Source organism: Terrapene carolina, unplaced genomic scaffold (assembly GCF_002925995.2).
Source record: "Terrapene carolina triunguis isolate 2854851 unplaced genomic scaffold, T_m_triunguis-2.0 Scaffold33723, whole genome shotgun sequence".
Classification (NCBI taxonomy): Eukaryota; Metazoa; Chordata; order Testudines; family Emydidae; genus Terrapene; species Terrapene triunguis.
This window is the reverse complement of record NW_020698074.1, coordinates 348380-372738: the sequence shown is the minus strand read 5'-3', so window position 1 is coordinate 372738 and position 24359 is coordinate 348380. Positions and strand designations below refer to the sequence as shown.

The 24359-nt window shown below is 42.4% G+C and overlaps 1 protein-coding gene across 1 annotated transcript in view; it reads right to left on the bottom strand.

Annotated features, from left to right (window-relative positions):
- Nucleotides 1–24359, bottom strand: part of LOC113409512 (F-box/LRR-repeat protein 2-like) — a 69069-nt gene that overhangs the window by 3258 nt on the left and 41452 nt on the right. The window contains exons 8-11 of the mRNA XM_026663528.1: nucleotides 22338–22468; nucleotides 10895–10955; nucleotides 6586–6630; nucleotides 5751–5807 (exon numbers count right to left, since the gene is read on the bottom strand). Coding sequence (XP_026519313.1) covers nucleotides 5751–5807; nucleotides 6586–6630; nucleotides 10895–10955; nucleotides 22338–22468 — 294 coding nt within the window. The remainder of the gene's footprint in view (nucleotides 1–5750; nucleotides 5808–6585; nucleotides 6631–10894; nucleotides 10956–22337; nucleotides 22469–24359) is intronic.

The following is a 24359-nucleotide window of genomic DNA, read 5'->3' as shown; positions in this document are numbered from 1 at the left end:
GTGTGTGTGTGTGTGTGTGTGTGTGAGTGTATGTGTATAAGCATTAAGGTATTTGCTAATAGTTACAGATTAATAATAAATGTGGCATCTTTGTCTTGACCCCTAAAACGATCCTGTGTAAGTTTGTGGGACAACAGCATTCCCTTAAAAGACATCAGCTTGCACCTGTTTACCTCTCATGTTTGAAGAGAATGGAAAAAGCCTCATGTCCCCCACTCCAGAAAACCATTTCAAGCTGAGCTGATTCCTGCCTCCTTCAGAGGATTCATGGCCTTCACAGAAGCATTGTCAGGATAACAAGACACCCTTGAATTTTCATTGCAGATACTTTGAGACCCTTGTCAGCTACCTATAAAATAAATGCTCTGCACTGTCATCACCTCTGCAGAAGGGCTTGATGTGTTGAGTTGATTCCATCTTTCACTCTGACCCAGCTCAGAAACATGAATTGTCCATAGACCACCAGCTATCTGCGCTGTGCGCCTTTTTACTTGTCTGGAGAGAGCTTCTGATGGAGCACCTCTGGTGCGGAAACCCTTGGTCATGAATGGAAAGTGGGTACACTTTCTAACTCCTCACCAGAGGCAAATAGCAGCTCTCAACAGTCCTTTAGATCCAACAATTGGGAAAGCTAGGGGGCACCTGTATCCTTTCCTCAGCCTGTAGCACATTAGACCTTTTGCTCCAGCAGGACAACAAATTCTGAGGACTACTACTACTGTGGCATGGGGTGGATAAAAATTTATTTAAAAATAGGATTTTATTAATTTAAATTAATACAAGGTTATTTAAAATAAACCTATTAAAATTCAATTTGAAATGACAACCTATGTTAATAGCACTAAATTTACTATAATTTTAAAATCATTTAAATTAAATACAAATAATATTAAGCAGTATGTTTTCTGCCAAGAGTTAAAGAAAGTCAAACCACTGAACTGGGGGAAATCACTGGCTAAGTACCTGGAACCAGAGTTTGTTAAAGTGCTAGTCAGTCAACTTTTGACAGCAATAGTCTCTTCTGCGGATACAGAGAGTATATTTGCTTCATTTCCATTTATTCAACAAGTTCAGTTCAATGGTTAGTTCATTCAAAGTTAAGAAACCAACTGAGAGCTAAAAAAAACAGAAAAGCTTGTTTTCCTCTTCTATCAATGAATAAAAATTAGATGTGAAAGGATGAGATCTATCAGTTCTAAAATCTGAAGGACATAGTAACTAGAAACAAGCAGTTCAATTCATTAACTACAGATATTTCCTTTGTTTAATAAATCACTTTTAAATGGAAAACATGTTTTGATAAACTGTTTTTCTTATGTATTCAGCACTTTTAAGGTAGTTTTATGTATTAAAATTAAATTTTAATTGCATTTGAATTTCCATCCAAATAGAGCTTGACAAGTTTAAAAATTAGAGAGACAAGATAGATGAAGTAATATCTTTCTTTCATTGTGGCTTGAAAACTTGTCTCTTTCACCAAAGTTAGTCCACTGAAAGATATTACCTCAACCATACCTTGTGTCTCTAGTATCCTTGGACCAACACGGCTACAACTACACTGCATACAATAAGTTAAAAATTAGCCATCTAGTAAATAAGAAATGCACCAATCATCATTTTCTATTAAAAATGTAAAAATTAAGAATCTGAATAAAGGTAAATTAAGCTATATAATTGCTTAAATAAAGGGGTATAGATAAATTGTATCCTCCTGATTAACAAAAAGAAGCACCTAATTTAGCGTGAAGTTTATAGTTGCAAACAACATATTTTAATAGTTACCAACCTTTATTGGTAATGAACCTTTGTTTAGCAAAATAACTAAAAAAAAAAGGAGAACTACACATCACAACTGAAATAAATTAAAGTTGCTTATTTAAATCATGATTTACATTGATAATTTGAAACTTTTTGATTTAAATCAGTGGTTCTGAAACTTATTTGATTGTGCCCCCCTTTGTGTCTGTAGTAGTTTACCTTCCCCCGCCACACAAGTACATAGACTGTTTTAAAAAAAAATCAACATGCAGCTCACTAAATATTAAAAACAGTAAAGCATTGATTCAAACAGAGCCAACGATCCACTGTAATAAGAGCAAATGCAAAACTGTGATTGTGGTCAATGCTTACAATTAAATGTGCACACCATATCGGAGCAAATGATGACCTGATATTTCTGGAGGAATCAGCTTTGCTAGTTATTCATTGCTGTGGGTAAAATGTGCACGTTTTTTTTCTCCCCCCTAAAGCTTCTTGCCTCTTGCTCCTTGCCCCCCAGTTTGACCACCTCTGATTTAAATCAATCCATCCTGCTGTGGCAAACCCTTTCGCTTACTTGCTTTGGTTTATGAGGGATTCTTGGCCATTAACAGGCACAGACTAGCCTGTATATCCTTAAGATTAGCTTCCTCCTCATCTGTTTTTCCCCTTACTGAAAGTTGCAAAGGAAGATCAGAGACCAGAAAGAGAGGGAGGACTCAGAACTCTCACTGAATCAGTCTGATGGAGAGAAGGGGGATTTCATCCACTTCTCCAGAGGAACCATCTCAGCATTTCCCCTTCAATTCCAGCTGCTTCATGTTGTATTTTCATTTTCTTCACCCAACAGGGTGCAGTGTGTTTTGTATTAGAACATCATGTAATGTACGCATATATTATTATTTTTTAAAAGTCACGAAATGAAAGTGCTTACTCCTGTGAACTCTCTTTTATCTTAAGGTCTGTGTTTACATTCTTAGCTCCTGTTCAGTCTTTGGATGTTTTAGATCTCGTTTGCCTTCTCTCTGTATATACTTGTATACATATCCTCCTGAGCACTTATTTGGCTGGCAACCTTGAAATTATCAGGAGTCTAAAGGTTAAAAGTATGGGGGTTTGTGTCCCCCACCGCAAAGTCTATTTATAACAAACCTGTGGTTTCAAGGAAGGAAGGAAGGAAGGTTATATGAAGACAAATGTGACCTTTTGGCAATTGTATCAGTCTACTGGCTAATTAAGAGAGTTTCACATCCTAGGAAATAAGCAGCTTATAAATTCAGCTTTCCTGAGAGACTGTACTCCAGTGACTTGAAACGGAATAAGACAATACAGGATGTACAGCTAAATTCATAGACTTTATGAAGCAAACATACCTAATGTCATATTCTGTATTAAAGCACAAGATACTTCAGACTTGATCAATCTGGTTGAAATAGTTAACAAGATAGAAAGCGTCAGGTTTACAGTTTAAAATCTTAGAATACAGAGGGCTGGTCAACTTTTTGGTTTGCTATTTAGAAATAAATGTTAGGTACAAATCAAATGAAGACAAAGTTTGTTGAGCTAGCTGAACAACAAATTATTAACAAACAGTATAAACAAAATAACTGATGAGATAAGATTCTTTTTCTGCTGATGGAATATCCATAGACCAATTACAATTTCTCTGGTGTATTTGTTTGTTTAAAAAAAATCACATAAAACTGTCAAATGCTTCTGAACGTCTACAAATTGATTATATAAAGTATTGGAGTATTTGAATTCTGCCAAGTAAGTCTGTGTCTTTGTTCCCTGATTTGTTCTGTAAGGAAACACTGGTGAATTTAAAATTTGATTTCTGCAACTTTGAAATGCACTTTGTAAATATTTGTGCCACTAACACTCAATTGGATAAATGTTCACAGAAAGCAATCACAAAGAGTTCACAGCACAGCTCAAGTGAATTAATTTAAAACTTTAAATTAAGATTAGTGGGCTTTTTTTTTTTTTTTTAATGTTTTTCCAATTCACCTGGTGGTTTTCTCTACACAATCTGCCTGAACATTTTGTAATGTTCTCTGCTACACACAGGATAGCATTGGGCAGGAAATTGAATTTTTATTTCTAAAAATCACAGGATACATGGTTTCTGTACTATAAAGGTGCCATAATATATATTAACATTGTACCAGTTCTCAGCCGATAGACTGTGACCTTCAAGTAGGTCAGCAGGTTGTCTGAGGCACAGGATATCACAATCCTATTACCTGTGAAGTAGATTGTTAAAGGAGGAATAACATCCATAAACCATGATTGCTGATTTCTATGACATCTCCTTTGAAGTACTGGGAGAGGCACAAAAAATTCTTGTATGTACCTGAGGAGGACTGGTTATAAATGGGATTACGATATCAAAAAGAATACAATACTGCAATTTCTATAGTAATTACTCCTCTCCATTCATTTTGATCCCTAAACTGAGTTTTATTTCTAAACTTTCCTTTCTATTTCAAGTAAGTGATGCTATAGCATATCGTTCCCAGCCACAGGGACAGATAGCATTTTATAAAGAACTCTTGATAAAGCCATCTCTAGTCATACCAAATAGACTGTGTCAAATTATTAATCTAAGTAAGGCTACAATGAGACTATCAAATGGAACCGTAATTCTTTATAAAGTAGATTCCCTCTGCTGAATGGGATTGCTAAATTACAATATATGTTCAAGTTCACTATTTAATAGGAAGCCAATAAATATTTTGGATTGACTGACCTAGATTTGTGCAGTTTAAAATATCTTTGGATATAAACGATCCTATGAAGATTCAGAGATGGGACTGAAGCCATTTTCAGTACCGTGGCACATGTAGGCAAACATATTCTTATAAATACTGACATGTAAACAGTTCCTTGTCTGATTGGTAGACTACTTCATTCACTGAAGTGAAGCATACAATGTGTGGAATTATGACCGTGGAATAGGATGGGATGGGATGATTAATCTGCATATAGCAGTGGATACGGTTCCTTTTTAAAGCCAAATCTCTTCCTGAGCCTGCTGCTGCCTTAGTAACACACTTCCTCGAGCTGAGGGTGTGGAGGAAGTCAATGACATGGCTACGCAATTAACAAAGAAGTAAACATTTCCTTAATCCCTCCTAAGCATAGATTAGAAAGTATATCTATTTTCTTCAGGTAGATTTAAGGCAGTATATCATAATGAACAGTAACCTGCCACACATGAAATACAACACCCTTCCTTATGCCAAATGGTAGTGTGACAGTTGGCTCCAAATGCCTAGGCCTAAATTTTCAAAACCCACTAGTGATTTGGGGTACCTCAATTTCAAAGTGGCCAATCTGAGTCACTTTAAGTGGCCTGATTTTCAGAAAATGAGCACCCACCCTATGAAAATCAGATCCATTAAAATATCTCAAGTTGGATTCTTTAAAAATGAACTAAAAATCCCTAGTCACTTTTGAAAATGTAGGCAACAAAAACTGACAGATACTATAAACCCACTGCTGCGAAAATCACACACATGACTGTTTACAGGATTGGGCCATATCTGTATACACTTTTGCTAAGCAATTATCCATTTTCTAATTAATCATTTGATCTGTTTCAAAATATACTGTATATTACAATTTCATGATTTCCTAGAAAAGTCTTTAGAGATAAAATATGTAAGAGAGCATCTTTAAATATTTTTAAACTGTCTCATGTAGCTTTTTATTCTGACTAATTGCTCACGAGTAAAGGATGGTTACAGGTTCATTATAACATTTAAGCCGTTTTTCTGATTATATTGGGATTCATGGATTGCTTTGAGACGATCTACTTACAGTACTTGATGCCATATTTAAAATAGTCTTAGAAATAAGCTTCATTTAAAACATATTTTATTAAAAAGTATAAATTGTACAGTGTTGTAACACAACAAAAAACTAGTAGCTACAGGCTGAGAGCCAATCCTTATTATTAATAGATATATTATAAGAGTTAAACTCACCAATGCTTGCAGTTTAGGACAGTGAACAGAAAGTTGTATCAATGTGTTATCTGTTATCTAGGAAGAGAAGAAACCAAACAATTGGCTACATAAATGCAAAGTTATAGACTGGCTTATACATAATAATAGAGCTGACTAGCTGAAAAAAAATCCACTTTGTTCAAGTAGCTGAACATGTACACTTGGGTTTAATTTTATTCCATTCATACCCTTCTGATCTATAAACCCATAAAGAGGATAAAAAAATAAAGTCGTCCCCTTTTCCCAAATTTTATCTGAACAGATGGATGAAGAGCTTAAAATGTAGGAAAATAGTCACTACATGCTGAATTGAACTTAGTCTATCACCAAGCTATTTGGATAGATTTGTCATCTTGCCAATTGTCAGAGAGGACGTGAGATGAAAAAAAACCCACCACCTTTTTTCCCAGCAGAGAGGGTTTTATAGACCTTCTTAAAGGTCCAGTAAATTCTGCCATGTTTTGTTCCTTTGCTTATTTTTATCATTTGATACCATAAACAACAGGTTTGTAACCCAATCTCTACATCAAAGTTAGGTATTGCTCTCTGCCAGATGACGGTTCTGATATCAACTGGTCTATTAGAGACTTCTCTGGGAAATGGATAAATGTTTGTAGTCACCTTTCTTTGAATTCCCCTTTATACAGACCTCCCAATAATTATCTGCATTTACTATCAGAAACATTAGAATTTGGAATTCCCCCTATTGGTAAAAAAAAAAAAAAAAAAAACACAAAGCACCGATGTTCTGAATGGCATTACAGGTTCTTATAATGGACTTATGATGAATACGCCTTGTAAAACTGATTCTCACCAGAATGCACTCTTCTAAGTCCATCTTTTCCAGTTCGTGGCAATTCTAAAAAATTAAAATAATAAGAACAAAAAAAATACCACAAGTAAGAGGAAGGGTGGCAGTTTGATCTTGAATTCTAATGGGTGGTCCTAACCGCATCACCATTAATACTGGGTCACAGACAAAGGGAGAAAGAATATTTGATTATTACAGTGTTTCAGGCATCCATGCTGGCTTTTGCCATTATAAAAATGGTTACATACCTGTTTGGTAATTGTTGTTCTTTAAGATGCGTTGCACATGTCCATACCACTTTAGGTACGACCTGTCGGGGCAGCACATGTGATCTCTGCATGCTTGCGCTGCTAGATGAAAGTATAAAAATATGGAGCTGCCCTGACTCCTCCCTCAGTTCCTTGACACTGGAAGCCAGTATTTGCTGTGCCTCCGATGTAGAAGGGAAGGAGGGAAGGTCATGGAATGAACACGGGAACAATAGTTTTCAAAGAACAATAATTACTGAACAAGTACGGAACTGTGTTTTCTTCTTTGTGTGATTGCACATGTCCATTTCACTTTAAGTGGCCTAGGAGTCTGATGGAGGAGAGTATCAGAGTCTACTTAAACAAGGACTGCAGCACCACTCTCCCAAACTTAGCATTGTAACTAGAGGCCTGGGAGAGAGCATAATGAGCAACCAACATATGAGCAGATGACCAAGAGACAGTCTTGCAAATGTCACTGATGGGAACGTGACCCAGGAAAGCAGCCAACGCTGCTTGAGCTCTTGCAGAGCATGCTAAAACACTCTGAGGTCATGGAACATTGGCAATAGCATAACACGGATGTGGGAGGGAGGAGATCCAGGAAGAGATCTTCTGTAATATAACAGGCTTCCCTTTCACCCTATCAGCAAAGGAGGCTAATAACTGCAGTGTCCTAAACTCTTTAGTCCTATCCAGACAGGAAGCCACAGCTCTGCAAACATCTAAAGTATGGAGCTTTTCCTCAACTTTGCATGAGTGAGGTTTGGAGGGAAAAAGTTGGTAAGTACAGTCTGATGAATATGAAAATCCAAAACCGCTTCTGTGAGTTTATGGAGGGAATGGTTTGATGGGATAACGTGATTTAGCCAAAAGAAGGCTGAGGGGGGATATGATTGCTCTCTTTAAATATATCAAAGGGATAAATACCAGGGAGGGAGAGGAATTATTTCAGCTCAGTACTAATGTGGACACGAGAACGAATGGATATAAACTGGCCGTGGGGAAATTTAGGCTTGAAATTAGACGAAGGTTTCTAACCGTCAGAGGGGTGAAATTTTGGAACAGCCTTCCGAGGGAAATGGTGGGGGCGAAAGACCTCTCTGGCTTCAAGATTAGGCTAGATAAGTTTATGGAGGGAATGGTTTGATGGGATAACGTGATTTAGTCAATTAGGCAATAACGGCCATCGCTGGTAAAATGAGGGTCTGGCTAGAGAATCTTGCCTGTATGCTCGGGGTTCTGCTGATCGCCATATTTGGGGTCGGGAAGGAATTTTCCTCCAGGGTAGATTGGCAGTGGCCCTGGAGGTTTTTCGCCTTCCTCCGCAGCATAGGGCAGGGGTCGCAAGCTGGAAGATTCTCTGCGACTTGAAGTCTTTAGATCACGATCTGGAGACTTCAACAGCAGAGTTAAGGGAAAGAGGGGGGGTCAGCTTTTGTGGCCTGCATCATGCGGGAGGTCAGACTAGATGACCATATTGGTCCCTTCTGACCTTAAAGTCTATGAGTCTATGAGAAATTTAGGGTGTGGATGCAAACCAACTTTGTCCTTGTAAAATACCATCTAAGGAAGGTCAGCCATCAAAGCCTGAAGTGCTCCTGGCCAAAGTAATAGCTACTTGGCGTGCAACATTCATCAAGAGGTGAAACAATGAGCACGTAGCAATAGGTTCAAAGGAGGCCCCATTAAAACTGAGAGAATCAAATTTAGATCCCAGGATGGAGTTGGGTCTCAAATACGTGGGAAAAGCCTACCCAAACCTTTCAAGAACTTTATAGTCATAGGGTTGAAGAAAACAGCATTCCACTATCCTATAGATGAAAGGGCTAAGATAGCAGCCAGATTAATCCTCAGGGCACTGACAGAAAGACATTTCTCCTTTAGGTGAAGCAGGTAATGAAGAATAAACTGAATGGGAACCCATAAATGAAAGGTAACTTTCTGCTGGGACCACACAGAGAACATCTTCCATTTTATGAAGCGTACCTGGTGGAGGGCTTTCTGCTATTCAAAAGAATGTTTCACACTGCAATAGAACAAGTAGACTCGTGAGTAGTTAACCACTAAACATAACCAATCAGGTGCAGGCTAAGAGGGCTGGAATGCAGTTTGGCTCTGATTCTGGGAAACTATGTCTGGGACCTGAGGAAGGATTATGGCAGGGGTGGCCAACTTGTGGCTCTGAAGCCACATGCGGCTCTTCAGAAGTTAATATACGGCTCCTTGTATAAGCACCGACTCCGGGGCTGGAACTACAGGCGCCAACTTTCCAATGTGCCGGGGGGGGGTTGCTCACTACTCAACCCCTGGCTCTGCCCCCAGTCCCTCCTCCCCTGAGCCTGCAGTGCCCTCGCTCCTCCCCTCCACCCCCAAAGCCTCCTGCCCGCTACAAAACAGCTGATCGGGAGGTGCGGGGAGACGCTGATCAGCGGGACTGCCGGTGGGTGGGAGGTGCTGGGAGTGGGAGCTGATGGGGGGCTGCTGACATATTACTGTGGCTCTTTGGCAATGTACATTGGCTCCTTAGGCTCAGGTTGGCCATCCCTGGATTATGGGATCTCAAATTGAAAGGTTCAACAGGTCTGAAAACCAGTGCTGTCAAGGCCAGGCTTCTGCTATCAAAATTAAACAGCATGATCTTGCCTGAGTTTGCCCACCACTCTCAGCACCACAGAGACTTGGGTGGTGGCGGTGGTGGGAGGGAAGCCTTAAAAAGTTTCCCCTTTCAGGATAGTAGAAAGGCATCTGATACGGACCCTGAACCGACACTCATCCTGAAACAGAACTGGTGACATTTCCTGTGCTGTCAGGTAATAATCAAGTCCATTTCTGGCATTCCCCACATCTGAAAAATGGACTTTGCTATGTCAGGTCTGAGGGGACCATTTGTAATCTCTTCTGAACAATCTCCTGAAATGGTACACTAGACAGTTCTGACACCAGGGATGGTGAGATGCTTTGAGCATAATTTTGTTCTTGATGCAAAAAGACCAGAGGTTCATTGCTTCTTGGCAAAAGAGGTCTGACCTGGTACCTCCATGCTTGTTAAGGCGGAACATAGCAGCAGTGTTGTCTGAGTACTTGTATGGAACAAGCCACAATGTGGGAAAGAAATACTTAACAGGCCCCCAAATTACTGCAATAAAATCAAATAACCCAGAGAAAATATAAATACAAGAAGAACTAACTGACCTCCCCATATAGTTCACACAGAACTATTATCCAGCCCTTCCAAACCCTCATCTCCTCACAAGCCAGGGGAAAAGGTGCATCTTGCTGCACATGCTAACAAATTCGGGATGTTACAGCCCTGATAAGGAAGCATGTTCCAAAGGTCTAGAGAATACCCTGCCAACTGCCCCCTATGCCCCTGGAACTAAAATAGCTCTTGTTCATATCAAATGTTTGTTACACAACTCCTATTTAAATAAAAACATTTTTGTGCTTCATTTTATTTAAAATAAACCTTACACAATTTTATAAAAGAGTGAAACAAAAATTAGATCCATTAAAACAGAAACCTTTTCCCTTTAAATATTCAGTTCCATCCAGTCCCTTAATCAACACAGTAAGTCTGCTTCTAACTTTAAACGCTATAGAAGTCTCACTGAAGTCAATAGGCATGAGTTAAGGCTTAACTGAAAATATTATCTAGATATATTTTGCAGCAATAATTGATACACAGAACAATCTGCTATAAGGAGACTTTCTGTACTTAGGAAGCCTGCTTGCATTATATTTTATAGTTATAGGCTTTAAAATTATTTTTCTATATATGAAAAATACATGTGACTAAATTTAAATACTTTTAAAAAAAAATAAAAAGAGCAGGGGCGGGGAAGGAAGAAAGCCACTGTAAAAAATATTCCAAGCTCCAGTTATTTGTAAATACGTTCCAGAAATAAAATCAATTATTTTGGTTCTTTCCTGGCCACCTCCTCTAAGGGGCCTCTCTTCTACTCTACTTTCTTTTCATCATCCCCAACATGACTGGATAAATTCAGATATGTACGGTACCAGTGAAAATTAGGTAAACTGTACATTTTTAAAATAATCCTTACCCGTGCTAAAAGTGTAAAACCTGCATCTGTCAGGTGGGAACATCTTGCAGCTTCCAAAATCCTGAAAAAATAATTGTTTTCAACATAACAATATTAGTGATACAGTAATGAAAAGCAATTACTTCTTTTTATTTAAATCTATTGTCAATATGTTGTAACATAAAACTGATTTGAACCAAACTCATAAGTCCATTTTGCAATTTTAAAAAAGGCAGGACTGATTTTTGATTCAGCTAATCAGAAAGATGTTCAGGCTACATAGCAGAATTAAATTATGTACAATTAAGAATTATACCTATGGACATTTGTAAAGAAAAAAATTTACAGTGAATTCTTGTACTTGTAAGGCTATGTATCTACTTATTGTAATACTCAAAACTGTATTTTGAAAAATACCATTTTCACTGCATATCTTATTCCCGATACACAAAGAAGTGGAGTTTCTATGTTGGGGAAGAGTACAGAAAGAGTATACAGGGAGGAATTTAGGAAAGTGCAGGTCCAGCCATCACAATGTGCCTCCAATGTTCTATTTGTTGTCAGGTTCTTACATTAAGCATTTTGGCTTCAGATGTCAGAAAGCAAGGAGACAAATAGCTGTCAAAGCCAAAACGTAAAGCCAAACCTACCTGATTCAATCTTCCAGAAACAAATATAGAAATATATTAGGAAAAAACTCATCACCTGAGAAGCAGTCCCTTAGGAGAGGTGTGAGTGAAGTAAGATAAGAGAAAAAAGGAAACTATGACAAACAATACCAGTACGTATGGTTTTCATTGTAGTACTTCTGCTCTTTCCTTGTTCAAGTTTACACTAAGTAGATAGTAGTGAGCAGTGAGACTAACAAGGCGAGAATGTCACAGAGTAACCACGAGCACAAAGTCCCCCATTCAACACAACAGCCACTTCCTTTATGTTTGACAGACATAAAGGAGAGATAAAGGAAATAGACTAAGAGACTGCTGATTTAGATTTCTCTGTCTAAATGTAGCCACAGATTGCGTTTAAGAGGTAGCTAGAACTCAAGTGTCTCTCTTCATGGACAAAGAGGAAGGGGATATCATCCCATATCCATTGGATAAATGTGATCTTACAGGATTCATACCTTCTCTGGGTCCTGAGATTGTGTAGAGGGCTTGGTTAGACTAGTCTAGCAACATGCTCAGGAGAAACTAGCATAGGTATCAAAGCTTAGAGGTAGGCTATCAAAATTTGCGTTTCTACCATAATGCATTACACATCTAGTATAAGTTTTCAAAGCACTAACCATAAAGCACTATTCAGAAATGCCTCAAAATCTCATCTCCCTCCCAGCAGGGTCGCTGAGTAAATATTCTCTTAGTACAGGAACCCTTTTCTATCAATAGGGCTATATTGAACATCCATATGTCCTTCATAGGTTTCTCAGGCCCACATTCTTCTTCAAGTGATGGTCCATATATGGATTCTAAACATGGGTGTGCAGTTTTTGTAGTAGTTTGCGTTGACCTGCACATCAACGTGGGTCATCCGTATGCTCGCATCTGAGGCTATCAGAGGCCGTGAGGGTTGACACCGCTCCAGTTCTCTCATCACCACATGGCCAGAGTCAGAATCCCTGTTCCTCAGTGCTCCTAGCCTTGCTAAAAGAGATGCTTGTCTGTTTTTCCAGTATATATAGTTGTATACAGATGTTTATAGTGTAGATTCCTAGTTGATCCTCATTGGACCCTTCCCCCATCAGGGAGATTATGCCCCGGCAAGCCGACTTCAAAAACTGTGCTTCATGCCTGCATTCCTTCTCTGTGAGCGACAAGCACCAACGGTGCCTCTACTGCCTCAGCAAAGCTCACATCATCACCTGCTGCTCCATCCGCCGCTCATTCCTGCTCAGAATGAGAGAAGTGAGAGAATTTCGCCTCCATAGGTTTCTAATGGAGGAGCTTATGCGCCCACGTGCGCAGTCAGATCCAGACCAGCAGATCACCTCCCATCACCACCATCCATCCTCCATCTTCCTCCAAGGCGCCAAACCCAGGGGTACCACCGCAGCCGCAGAAGCTCACTGTGAGCATAAGAAACATGGACATGGGCATAAGGTTGGCTCCCCAACAGGGACTGCCCCTAAACACAGTGTTGCCTTCCTGAGCCATGCCAAGTCGGGTGAGAAGTCATGCACCAACCCGACTGCTCCAGCTCCCAAGAAACCCCAGACGGAGCATAACTTGAAGTACCGATGTGATCCACTGGTGTCACCTCCGGCCCCGGTCACTGGTCCAGCACCCTTATCACTTCTGGTACTAGTGATGATGCCGGGCCCCTCCAGGCCACCACGCATGGTTCCCTGCACACCTGGAACCACTGATGCCTACTGCAGAGCTGTTGCTCCCACACATTCCCAGGTTCCCCACTACTGTCTGGTCCCCTATCCACCACTGAGCTCCCTTCTCTGGTGGATGAACCTTTCCGTCTTTTCCCAGCACGATGCATATCTTCCACCCATCTTGCACCAGCGGCTCCACCCCTATTAGACCCGTCCTCCAACTCAGAAGACTTTTCAGAGCTGGATTCCCTCATTCTCACCCGGCCAATCTCATAGCCCATATCCCAGGCGCCGACCATCCTATCTACTGGTATATGACCTTACTTCCGACCCAGGGCTCCGCTATCCCTGATGTCTGCCAATACCTGGCAACCTGTACACTTGGCCTCACTGGCCTTCTTGGGACCGCTACCAGGACTGTGGACTACTACTGGTAGCCTCTTACCAACCTGGCCACACACCAGACCTTTCTTGGTTGACGACGAACCAGAGGACGCTACAGTACAGCCGGTACCATCAGTACCGCCAGTCCCCACTGTAGCCTCGTTGTCACCAGACGAGGCACTAATTCCGCCTTCCCTCTGGATGACCATAAACAATACCACAACCTTCTTCAGCAGCAGCTCTTGGCCTCCCAGTGGAGGAAGACCAGGACACATGAAACCAGCTCCAGAATACCCTGAAACTGCCGGGACCCTCTCGCACTGCCCTCCACATCCATGGGGCCATGCTGCAACCAGCACAGTTGGTCTGGCATACACCCTACTCCTAAGCAGCAGAGTGGCGATACTTCATCCCATTGAAAGGAACAGACTTCCTTTTCACCCCCCCATTCCCAACTCACTGGTGGTTCACGTGGCGATGGAATGCACTTGCCAACAACACCTGAAGTCCACCCTCACAAACACCCCCACCCCGGACAGAGTGGCAAAGAAGCAGGACCAATTCTGCATCACCAATTACAAGGCCATGTTGGCAAAGTACAACTTTCTCATGTACTGCAAACTTTCGGAGTTTCAGGGTTTTCTTCTGCCAAACAACATTAGTTCCAGACACTACTTGATGAGGGCAAACTGGTTACTAAGGTGAGCCTCCAGGCAGTGGTTGATGCCACTGACACCACCTCACGCTCACTGGCGACCGGAGTCGTACCCCGACGTGACTCCTTGCTCCAATCGTCCAGACCTCTCTTGAGGACCTCCCCTTCGATAACTAGAAACTTTTTAGTGACAGGACGGACGAGTTCCTGCATTCACTCAAAGACTCTCGCGCCACTCTGCGGTCGCTTGGCATTTACACCCCAGCCTCTTCCCACTCTACTTCCATAGACAACAAGAGCCATCATGACATCATCAGCATGCTCAGTAGCCCCATTACTCTGCTACTACAACCTCCGCACCCTCAACCCTCCTGCTATGTCAGTCTAAGCAACAATTTTGACACTCTCACCAAGACTCGTAAACGTATCCCTACCCCTCCATCTTGCCCTCTTTGCCCACAATTGGGGCAAGATCACCACAGACCACTGTGTACTGGACATCATTCACATGGGGTACTCTATAGAATTCTTCACATTCCCCCTCCCCCCATTGCCTGCCCCACACTTGCTGTGGAGATCTTCTCCGAGAGGAAGCAGATGCCCTTCTCCAGAAAGGTACCATTACCATTACCATCCCCCTCCATTCCAGGGCTGCGGCTTTTACTCCCCATATTTCCTTATTCTGAAGAAGGGAGGCGGCTGCCACCCCATACTCAACAGGTTTGTATGAAAATTCAAGTTCCGGATGGTCATGCTTCCCCTCATTATCCCTTCTGTCTCCCACGGAGCCTGGTTCATGGCTCTCAATGTGAAAGACGCATATTTCCACATTGATATTCACCTGGCTCATTGGAAGTTTTTCCGCTTTATGGTTGGTCACTCCCACTATCAGTTCCATGTCCTCCCCTTTGGTATCGTCCCCAATCCACATGTATTCACAAAAGTCTTCACCATTGTCACAGCCCACATGCTATGCCTCTGCCACTCCATGTTTCCCTACCTAGACGACTTCTGGCAACTTCACGCAAACACCTCCTCTGAGCTATCGAGACTCTTTGCGATATCCTCACCAATCTGGGCATTTGTATCAATGAGGAGACGTCCATCCTTGTTCCTACCCAACAGATCACATTTATTGGGGCATGCCTGGACACTCTCGTGGGTCAGGCTTTCCTCCTGGCAGATCGGTTTACCATCTTTACTTCTCTCATCGCTTTACGCCACAAACCACACACCTGCATCTGCGAATGCCTTTCCTTCCTTGGCCACATGGCAGCCTGCACATCTGTAATGCCCCATGCCCACCTCTATATGCGCTGCCTTCAACTATGGATCAAAGCAATCTACAAACCGGAGACAGACCGCTTGCAAGTCTGTCCCTCTCCCGTTTCGTCCTGGCCTCCCTCACCTGGTAGACTGACCTGTCCACGGTACTGATAGGCACCCTGTTACACTTCCCACCTCCTGCACCACTCTAACTATGGATACCTCCCCATAAGGGGTTGGGGCACCCACCTGGATGCTCACATGGCCCAGGGCCTTCCCCTCATATGATCACGTCACATTTAACTGCTATCCGACAACATGGTGGCAATTTTATAGATCAACAAGCAAGGCAGTGCCAGGTTGCCCCCTCTGTGTGTGGAGGCCATCCAACTCTGGAACTGGTGTATCAGATACGATATCACGATACAGGCCATGTACCTTCCAGATGCCAGCAACTCCCTCACGTACATGCTCAGCAGGTCATGCTCAGCAGGTCCTTCTATGCTAACCATGAGTGGGAACTACATGATCCCACACTACGCTCAGAATTCTACTGCTGGGGCCCCTTGGCGTTGGGACCTGTTCGCAACCAACAAGAACCAAAAACTCCCCCTCTTTTGTTCCAGAGCAGCACTTGGGATGGACTCACAGGGCGTTGACTTTCTCCTGCCCTGGACCAACAAAGTCCACTATGCCTTCTGCCCATTCCCCTCCTGTGCAAGATTTGATGGGATTGAGCGACGTTCATACTATGTCAAGTATCAGAGGGGTAGCCGTGTTAGTCTGGATCTGCAAAAAGCAACGGAGGGTCCTGTGGCACCTTTAAGACTAACATGTATTGGAACAAAAGCTTTTGTGGGTGAATGCCTGCGTCTGACGAAGTGGGCATTCACCCACGAAAGTTCATACTGATAGTCCCCTTCTGGCCTCACCAATATTGGCTCATGGACCTCCTCCACCTCTCTGCTCATCCCCGGATCCACCTCTGCCCTCACCCAGATCTCCTCACACAGGCGCAGGGCCGACTCTGACATCCCAACCTGTGCCCGCTGCATCCCACGACCTGGTATTTGGATGGAGCTCGCAAGGAAGCAGAGCATGTTCCACGTCAGTGCATGACATCAAGCACAGCAGGAGGCCGCCCACTAGGGCCTGCTATCAGGCGAAATGGACGTGTTTCACCGCCTGGGCATGCTGACAACATCACCCACTAGACTCCATCTCCATTCCTATCCTCCTGGACTACCTTCTCCAACTTGAGATGGGCCTATTTGCCTTCCAGTACCCACCCTCCATCGCCTCTGCTATGGACTACTTTGCTTACCGGTTAGAGGGATATTGGAGCAGCAGCGACCCGCATGACCTCTTATAGACTCGGGTGCGAGCTTGCAGACGATGTGTTTGGGTTCAATGGACACTACTACAAAAACTGTTCCGGCTCCGACACAGGGTACACATGCACACCCATGTTTGGAATCCAAGTAGGGACCACACATCTCAAAGAAAGCTCCAGTTACAGTAAATAACCTCCTCTTTTGTAGTTTTGAGCAGCTCATCATAGGTGGTTAGCAACCCTTAATGAAAGCCTGGATAGAGCAAACACATAACTGGTGCGAAAATGATTTAGAATGTCAAGCATAAGGGAAAACATGTTTTAGAACCATCCATGTGTTATCCCTTTCTTTGTTTGCATACCACTAATCTTTTTTCAGTTCTAATTATGTGTGTGACCTCTGTCTCTCATCAATTCTGCAAACCTCTTCTCTAATGCTCCATAACATAAAAACATGCATAGTGATGGGATATGCTTTAAAAAGAAAGAGCAATCACACAACTTACTTGCTACACATCTGGTTGAAAAGCACTGAACACTGGTGCACGGGCAGCAGTGGGTGAGAAAGGAAAAGAATGGCAATTCCACCTTCAGATTAGTTGCCCCTAGATCTAGTGACAGGGGGTGTGGAGAGGTGACCTAACAGCTGTCCTACTGTGTCATTCAGCTAGGGAGCCATGATGCAGATTAGGTTGGGCCATAATATTGGGGCATACTGATCACAGATATTGCACTGATAAGCATGAGGGTGAGTAAGGTTCTGGTGTTGGTCTGTTTTGATGATTGCATCAGATTTGATGTGGCTGTCTAGAGAAATTCTTTCTATGCACTGGCTGGCATTTTCTCCGTTTATTTCTTTATACTATAACTAGTTTTGGAGGGGGATGCAGGTGACTGGCCATCTTAACTGGCTTTGGTGTGTGACAGATACATAGATCAGGGGTCGGCAACCTACAGCATGCGTGCCAAAGGTGGCACATAAGCCGATTTTTACTGTCACGCTGCTGCCAGCCGGGATCCCGGCTCCCGGCCCCGCTCAGCCCCCTGCCTGCCTAGGTGAACAGAATCCTAGGCCGGCAGCGGGCTGAGCAGGGCTGATGGCCAGGAGCCAGCGGCCGGAACTCCAGACCATCAGCTGGCTGAGCCGCTCAGCCCGCCGCCGGTCTGGGGTTCCGTCCACCGGCCCCACTCAGCCAGCTGCCGGTGTAGGGTTCTGGCCGCCGACCCCTTGCCAGCCAGGGTCCCGGCCGCTGGCACTGCTCAGCCTGCTGCCAGCCTGAATGGAGGGAACCCCGGGCTGGCAGTGGGCTGAGCGGGGCCAGCGGCCGGAACCCCAGACTGGCAGCAGGCTGAGCAGCTCAGTGCACTACTGGTTTGGGGTTCCGCCTGTGCTGGCGGTCTGGGGTCCCGGCCGCCGGCCCCGCTGATCCCGCTGCTGGCCTGGCTGAGCCGCTCAGTCCGCCGCCGGTCTGGGGTTCCTGCCGCCAGCCCCTTGCCAGCCAGGGTCCTGGCCGCCGGCCCCACTCAGCCCACTGTCGACCTGGGTGAACAGAACCCCGGCTGGCAGCAGGCTGAGCAGAATCCCAGATCGGCGTCAGGTTGCCGGCCCCTTGCCAGCCGGGGTCTCGGCCCCGTTCAGCCCGCTGCCGGCCTGGATGGATGGGGCGGGGCCGGCGGACGGGACCCCAGCTGGCAGGGGCCAGCAGATGGAACAACCTGCGCTGCCGGTCTGGGGTCCCGGCTGCCGGCCCCGCTCATCCTGCTGCCGGCCTGGATGCACAGAACCTCGGGCCAGCAGCGGCTGAGATGGGCCGGTGGCCGGGACCCCAGCTGGCAGGGGCCGGTGGAGAGAACCCCAGACCGGCAGTCTGGGGTTCTGTCGGGGGCCCCTGTAAATGTAAAATTTATTTTGGCACGCGAAACTTTAAATTACTGAAGACTTGGCACGCCACTTCTCAAAGGTTGCCGACCCCTGACATAGATAGTGGATCTGAGTTATGGTGCGGTCTTGCTGAAGATCTGAGGACACTGTTTTTAGGAAACTACAATTACAGTTAAGTGATTTTCTCTTTCTTCCAAGGTAAGCATCCTCAGAATAGTCATACTCTTTGGAGACTACAAAGGTAAAAGGGAGGTATCTCTGCTAAGGAAACCGAAGAAGAAAAACCAGGACAGACAGACACAGCGAGAGATTCCAAGCTATGTATGACAAACCAGAGGGAGGAAAGAGTTGTAACTCAACTTGGAAAGAGAATTCATTCATGACACCTTGTCTAATAGCACTACATAGGGAGCAGCCATGACTGCCTTGTAAGACTAGAGCTAAGACTGAAGGCTGCCCATTGTCACTTGTGTGTTAGAATGCATTTATGATTAATACAGTTCTTGACTGAGATCATTCTAAATAATCCTTACACAGGTAAGGTTTAAGTAGTCGTGTGTTTCAAAGTGCTAACCCTAAAGCACTACTCAGAAATGCCTCAAAATCTCATCTCCTTCACAAGTCTACCCAGTGTACGGTCAGTTAGTAAATACTCTCTGTAATACAGGAACCATCTTCTCTCAATAGGGCTATATTGAACATCCATGAGCAACTCTTTATAGGCTTGTTAAGCCCATGTTCTGTGATCTTGAGCAGTTCATCATTGGTGGTTAACAATTGTTAATGAAAGATCTAAGTGTGTAAGAGAGAGCACTATATGGCTACACCTGCCATTGTCATATGCAGTTGAACAGGAAACAACCTATTCCCCCCTTTTCAGCTGAAGTATAGTAGATCATTGAATGTTGATTTTACTCTATTAAGTACACAGGATATTTTCTACTAGAAGAATTGCAGAGTTGGCAATACTTGAACTATTTTCTCCCCTTTCTCCTCAAGAGAGGGTGCATGCATTGCCAAAGCACCTTTCTGATTCATTGGATTCCTCACTCTTTCCTAAAGGATAGAGAGAAATAGGTGATAAGAGTGTGAAGAAGAAGCAAGGCACTGACAGTCTTGATCTGAGTTTAATCACCATAGTACTTTTTGTAATGGTAATTCTGCAGAAAGCCTGAGAACAGCATGTGGAGTTGTAAGACTGATCCCTGGATAGCAAATATTCTTATAAGGCCTGCCCCTAAATTGGCCAGTGAGTAGATCAGCTGATCTAATTTTGGGAAGGGAGTTAGAAGGTTTCTGCAGGTTTTCTAGTTCTTCACAAGATGTGTTATTTAGGAGGTACAAAGAAGTGGGGAGTTGTATCTCCCGTTGATTGAAAATTTTAATACAGTATATTTTAGTACATAGTCTTGAAGCTCAGTCTATGGCAATTTGCATTACCCTTACTTTGGATGAGAGACGGATCTATGGGGATCATTTTGTCAGATTCATTTTCCTTGGTGGTATCTTGTTACTGTATGAGAAATGGCTGAAGCCTGTCCCCTTGTGGCACTGAGGGAGACTAACAAGCTACAGGGTAGTAAATCAGGCTTGCTTAGCTAGCAGTACATTTTCTGGTGCCCCGCGTTGGGTGCTTCCTTACATTTTTCTTGAGAGATTTCTCATGAGAGTTGTCTTTCACTTCAAAGGAGGAGTGTGGGACTGATCGGTATTTTAGGCCTCTTTCTTTGCCTTAGAAAGTGAGCCAGGAATAATTTCAAAGTATCTATATTTTTCTGACATCAGTTAGAGAGAAAGACTCAAGATTTGTCCTAACTAGTGGCAAGGGGTTTAGCCTTCTAAGGAGTGTGACAAACCAGTTTGAAAAGACTCTTGTGACTGAAGCAAGAGCATGCATAAGCACTCATAGCTATTTGCATAAGCAGCCAAATTTGGATCAGATACAGACATTGACTTGAAGAGAGTATTTCTAAATTAAACAAAAGCTCTTTTTTTTCTACCAATCAGATTAAAAATGAACATGGCAGAATGTGCTTGGTAATTACATACAATACTGGCATCCAAATATAGTTTGTCAGAATTTTTTTTTATACAAAGTTTACTGATATATATTTTCCTTAATGGTTCATAATTAAAGTTTAATTGGTCAGCCTCCCTAAGAACTGTTATGACTCTTGAATCTGTTTCTGTCATAATTAAGGTTTTAACTTCATTTTAAGAAGCTTAATATCTTTGTATTAAAAAAATCAACCTTAAAAGGAAAATGTCTTACACTTTTAATTAGAGTTGCCCCATAACAGAAATCTTCTTCATGACTAGGATGGAGGCAGATATCCATTTCTGCATTAAACAGAATCTTCAAAATATTGAGAAATGAGGATTAACTGTGCAGGGTTACAGCTATATACAGCTGTCAAATAGCTATATTTCACTCCTGAGATGGCTGCATTTTAGTGGTGGGTGAAATAAAATCTGTGTAGGAACTGCCCATAATTACAGCATCTAACATACACACAGAGGTTTGTGGCTTGAAATCACTCTTGATACCATATATCACTTTAAGTAAAGTAGCCCAAGGAAGGGAAACTATAGTGAATACTTACCCTTTAGAGAAAGTTTCCTTAGTATTAAGAGTTAAATAAAATTACTTTGGTTCATATAGCGTGCAAGGTGCAGCTAATACCACTATAATATAAAAAGTTAACAGCAAATTTATATTATTTCTGAATTGGCAGATAATTTACTTATAGTAATAACATTATGAAGATAAATTCAGATATACTTAACCAGATTCTTTTCCTTGTTCCAGACCCTCTGTGCTACTCTGGTTGTGTAAAGGGGCCAAAAGCAAAAACATCTCTAGCGCTGAGCATTGCCCCATTTTGGGAGAGTCACCAGCTGGCTTTAGAGCAGGCACGGCCAACACCTATGCCATTCCCACTGCAACCCTCAGCATAAGGGCATTACAATCTGAAGGAGGGAGAGATGTAGCCAAAGTGCTACTATACTATAGCTATTCTTGGCTGGCATATTGGACCTAAAGGCTGTTCTAAGTACACCCATGCTGGGAAAGAACAAGACAGAGGATCAGGGAGCTGCAACTAACTTCATTTTGAGCCACTCCACCTCAGCTGAACCCATCAGATATTGGGTGTAGATGACAATTTAGACCATTGTGCATTTAAGTCTAACAATGCTGGGCAGCATAGCATACTAATGGCAAAACACACCTAAAATGTCACCTACGTGTAGTTCTAGGTCAGTATTTCAGGTCTGATTTACAGTACTATTTGTAAGGCAAAAGAAGAAGATAACGAACCATAAAATGTAGTATATATTGGACAGATCCTCAGCTTGTGGAAATTGTCACATGACAACTCACAGCAGCTGAGGATCCTTTGTATGTATCTATGAAGTAATATAGAGTCAGTTAGTAACTGTGGCTTAAATTCTTTTTCCTCTTTTCACATGATATGCAGGGGTTGGGTTTTTGCCCTGATGCTGAACACCCTTAACTCCAATGGAAATCAATGGAAGTTGAAGGTGCTCAGAATTTCATAGGAGAAACTTAATCTCCCAGGATCAGGCCAATGATGAATATAAAAACTGTGACATACTCACTTCAATCTCGGACAGTTTAGACCAAGTGCTGTGAGAGAAGCATCTGTAAGGTTGCTACAACCAGAAACACACAGTGACTGAAGTCTGTGGCATCCTCTACAAATTTTTACAATGCCTTCATCTGAAATTTGCTGCAACAAATAAAAAAGGTTGAAGTTTATCCTGCTATCAAGTAATTTGTCTAGGAATAAAAATAGAGCCATGAAGTATGACATCAGATCAACAATGTGCAACCATGATAAGTTGTCTATTTTCATCCACAAAACGTCAGCAGGAAATCACACACCAGGTGATAACTCTGCTTCTTTGAGACAACCACCACATAGGATTCCTGCTCACCCACATCTTTTTGTAGATTTGAGATTCTGTTCTAAGGCAGTGTGAAGCTGGGTTTTCTCCGATCTTTGGCATGGTTTTCATGTGGCAAATATTTTAATTTACAATCACATGCAGTTTGTATTTTTAGGGGAGCTTTTCCTTCCCACAAATTTAGGGATTAGCTAAGAAATGTCTAGAGGGAGTTGAGGCACTAGCAGTTAGAATGAAAGATGAGGGAGGGGTTCATGCCCAATGCCACAGACTGCCAAAAACTAAGAGCAATTACCATCTATCTTGCACTGGGGATGCAAAACCCAAGAGTGGGAATCCTATTGTATGGTATCTTCAAAGAAACAGAATTACAGGTCATCAACTATTTCTTATCCCCATTTTACAGAAGGTATGTTGAAATACAGAGATTTGCCCCCAAATTACCCAGGAAGCCTGCAGCAGACCCAGGAAAAGAACCCAGACCTCTCTTTTCCCTGTCCTTTGAGTTAATCTTTCATTATAGTGTTCTGGTTTAGCCACTCTGATAGAAAGAACTAACTTATGTTCTGATATGCCTGGTGTTGAATTTGCATGGTCATTTTCTGAAACAGGCATAATTGAAAACAGCTCCTCAATACTAGTTGCACACATGATATGAATAGTCTTCTAGGACACAATGAAGGATTATGATATTTAGAAAGATGAATTGTGTCAGTTCTTCTGGATCCTCCTTTCTGAAAGAAGTGTTTTTCCTACTTTGGTAACTTAACGTTTCCCAAATAAATTATCCTTTGTGTTAATACAAGCTCATTCCTCTTTTGATTGTCATTCCCATGTGATGAAAACAGTGATTTCTGCTGCCTTTTGAGATGACTGTGTTTATTACTTTTATGAGCCAATTATCTAGATATGTTAATATGACCTTATTTCTGAGACTAACCACTACCACAAACATTACTTTTGGTAGCCAAAAAACCCCCCAGTCTTGGAACTTAGATTAGCACAGTCTAGAAAGATGTGCATTGGTAATATACTATATTTTCCCATCTGAAAACTGAAGCAGCTTTCACGATTCTAGAATACTAGCAGATTAAAAAACAGGTACACCTCATAGCTACACCTGATGTAAATCCTCCTGGATCCACAGACAGGAGACTAGATTTTAGAGTTTCCATCTTGAATCATTTTAATTTGACAGACATATTGAACCATTTTAGACCTAATATTGGTCCTGTATCTTCCGGCATTGTAGAAAGAGTATATATCTTAAATTCTTGACTGAATGGCTTCTATTATTTTACTTGGCGCCAACTATCTAGAATTTTTCTTATTTTGGTCTTTGAAAATGATATTATTGTGACAGTAGTAAGCAGATGATTGAACTTGACTTGGTGACCACTGCAGAAGGATGGAACTCTACATTAATTTGTAAACCAAACCCCCTCTCTCTGAAATTATCCAAGATTTCACAGCACCTAGATCCTTTTCATGAAAGAGTACAATTAAATCCACAGTGCTCATAAAGATGTTTGCAATCCACAGATCATATAAATTCTGAATGCAATACCTCTTGAATATGAGGTATAATAATAATCTCCATGGGCAATGCCAGTTCACTTTATTACCATGTCAATGCCACGCTAACTTCTAAGGACCACAAAAATGAACCTGCAAATCTTGTTAGGGATGGATCGCACTTCTGAGTTTAATAAG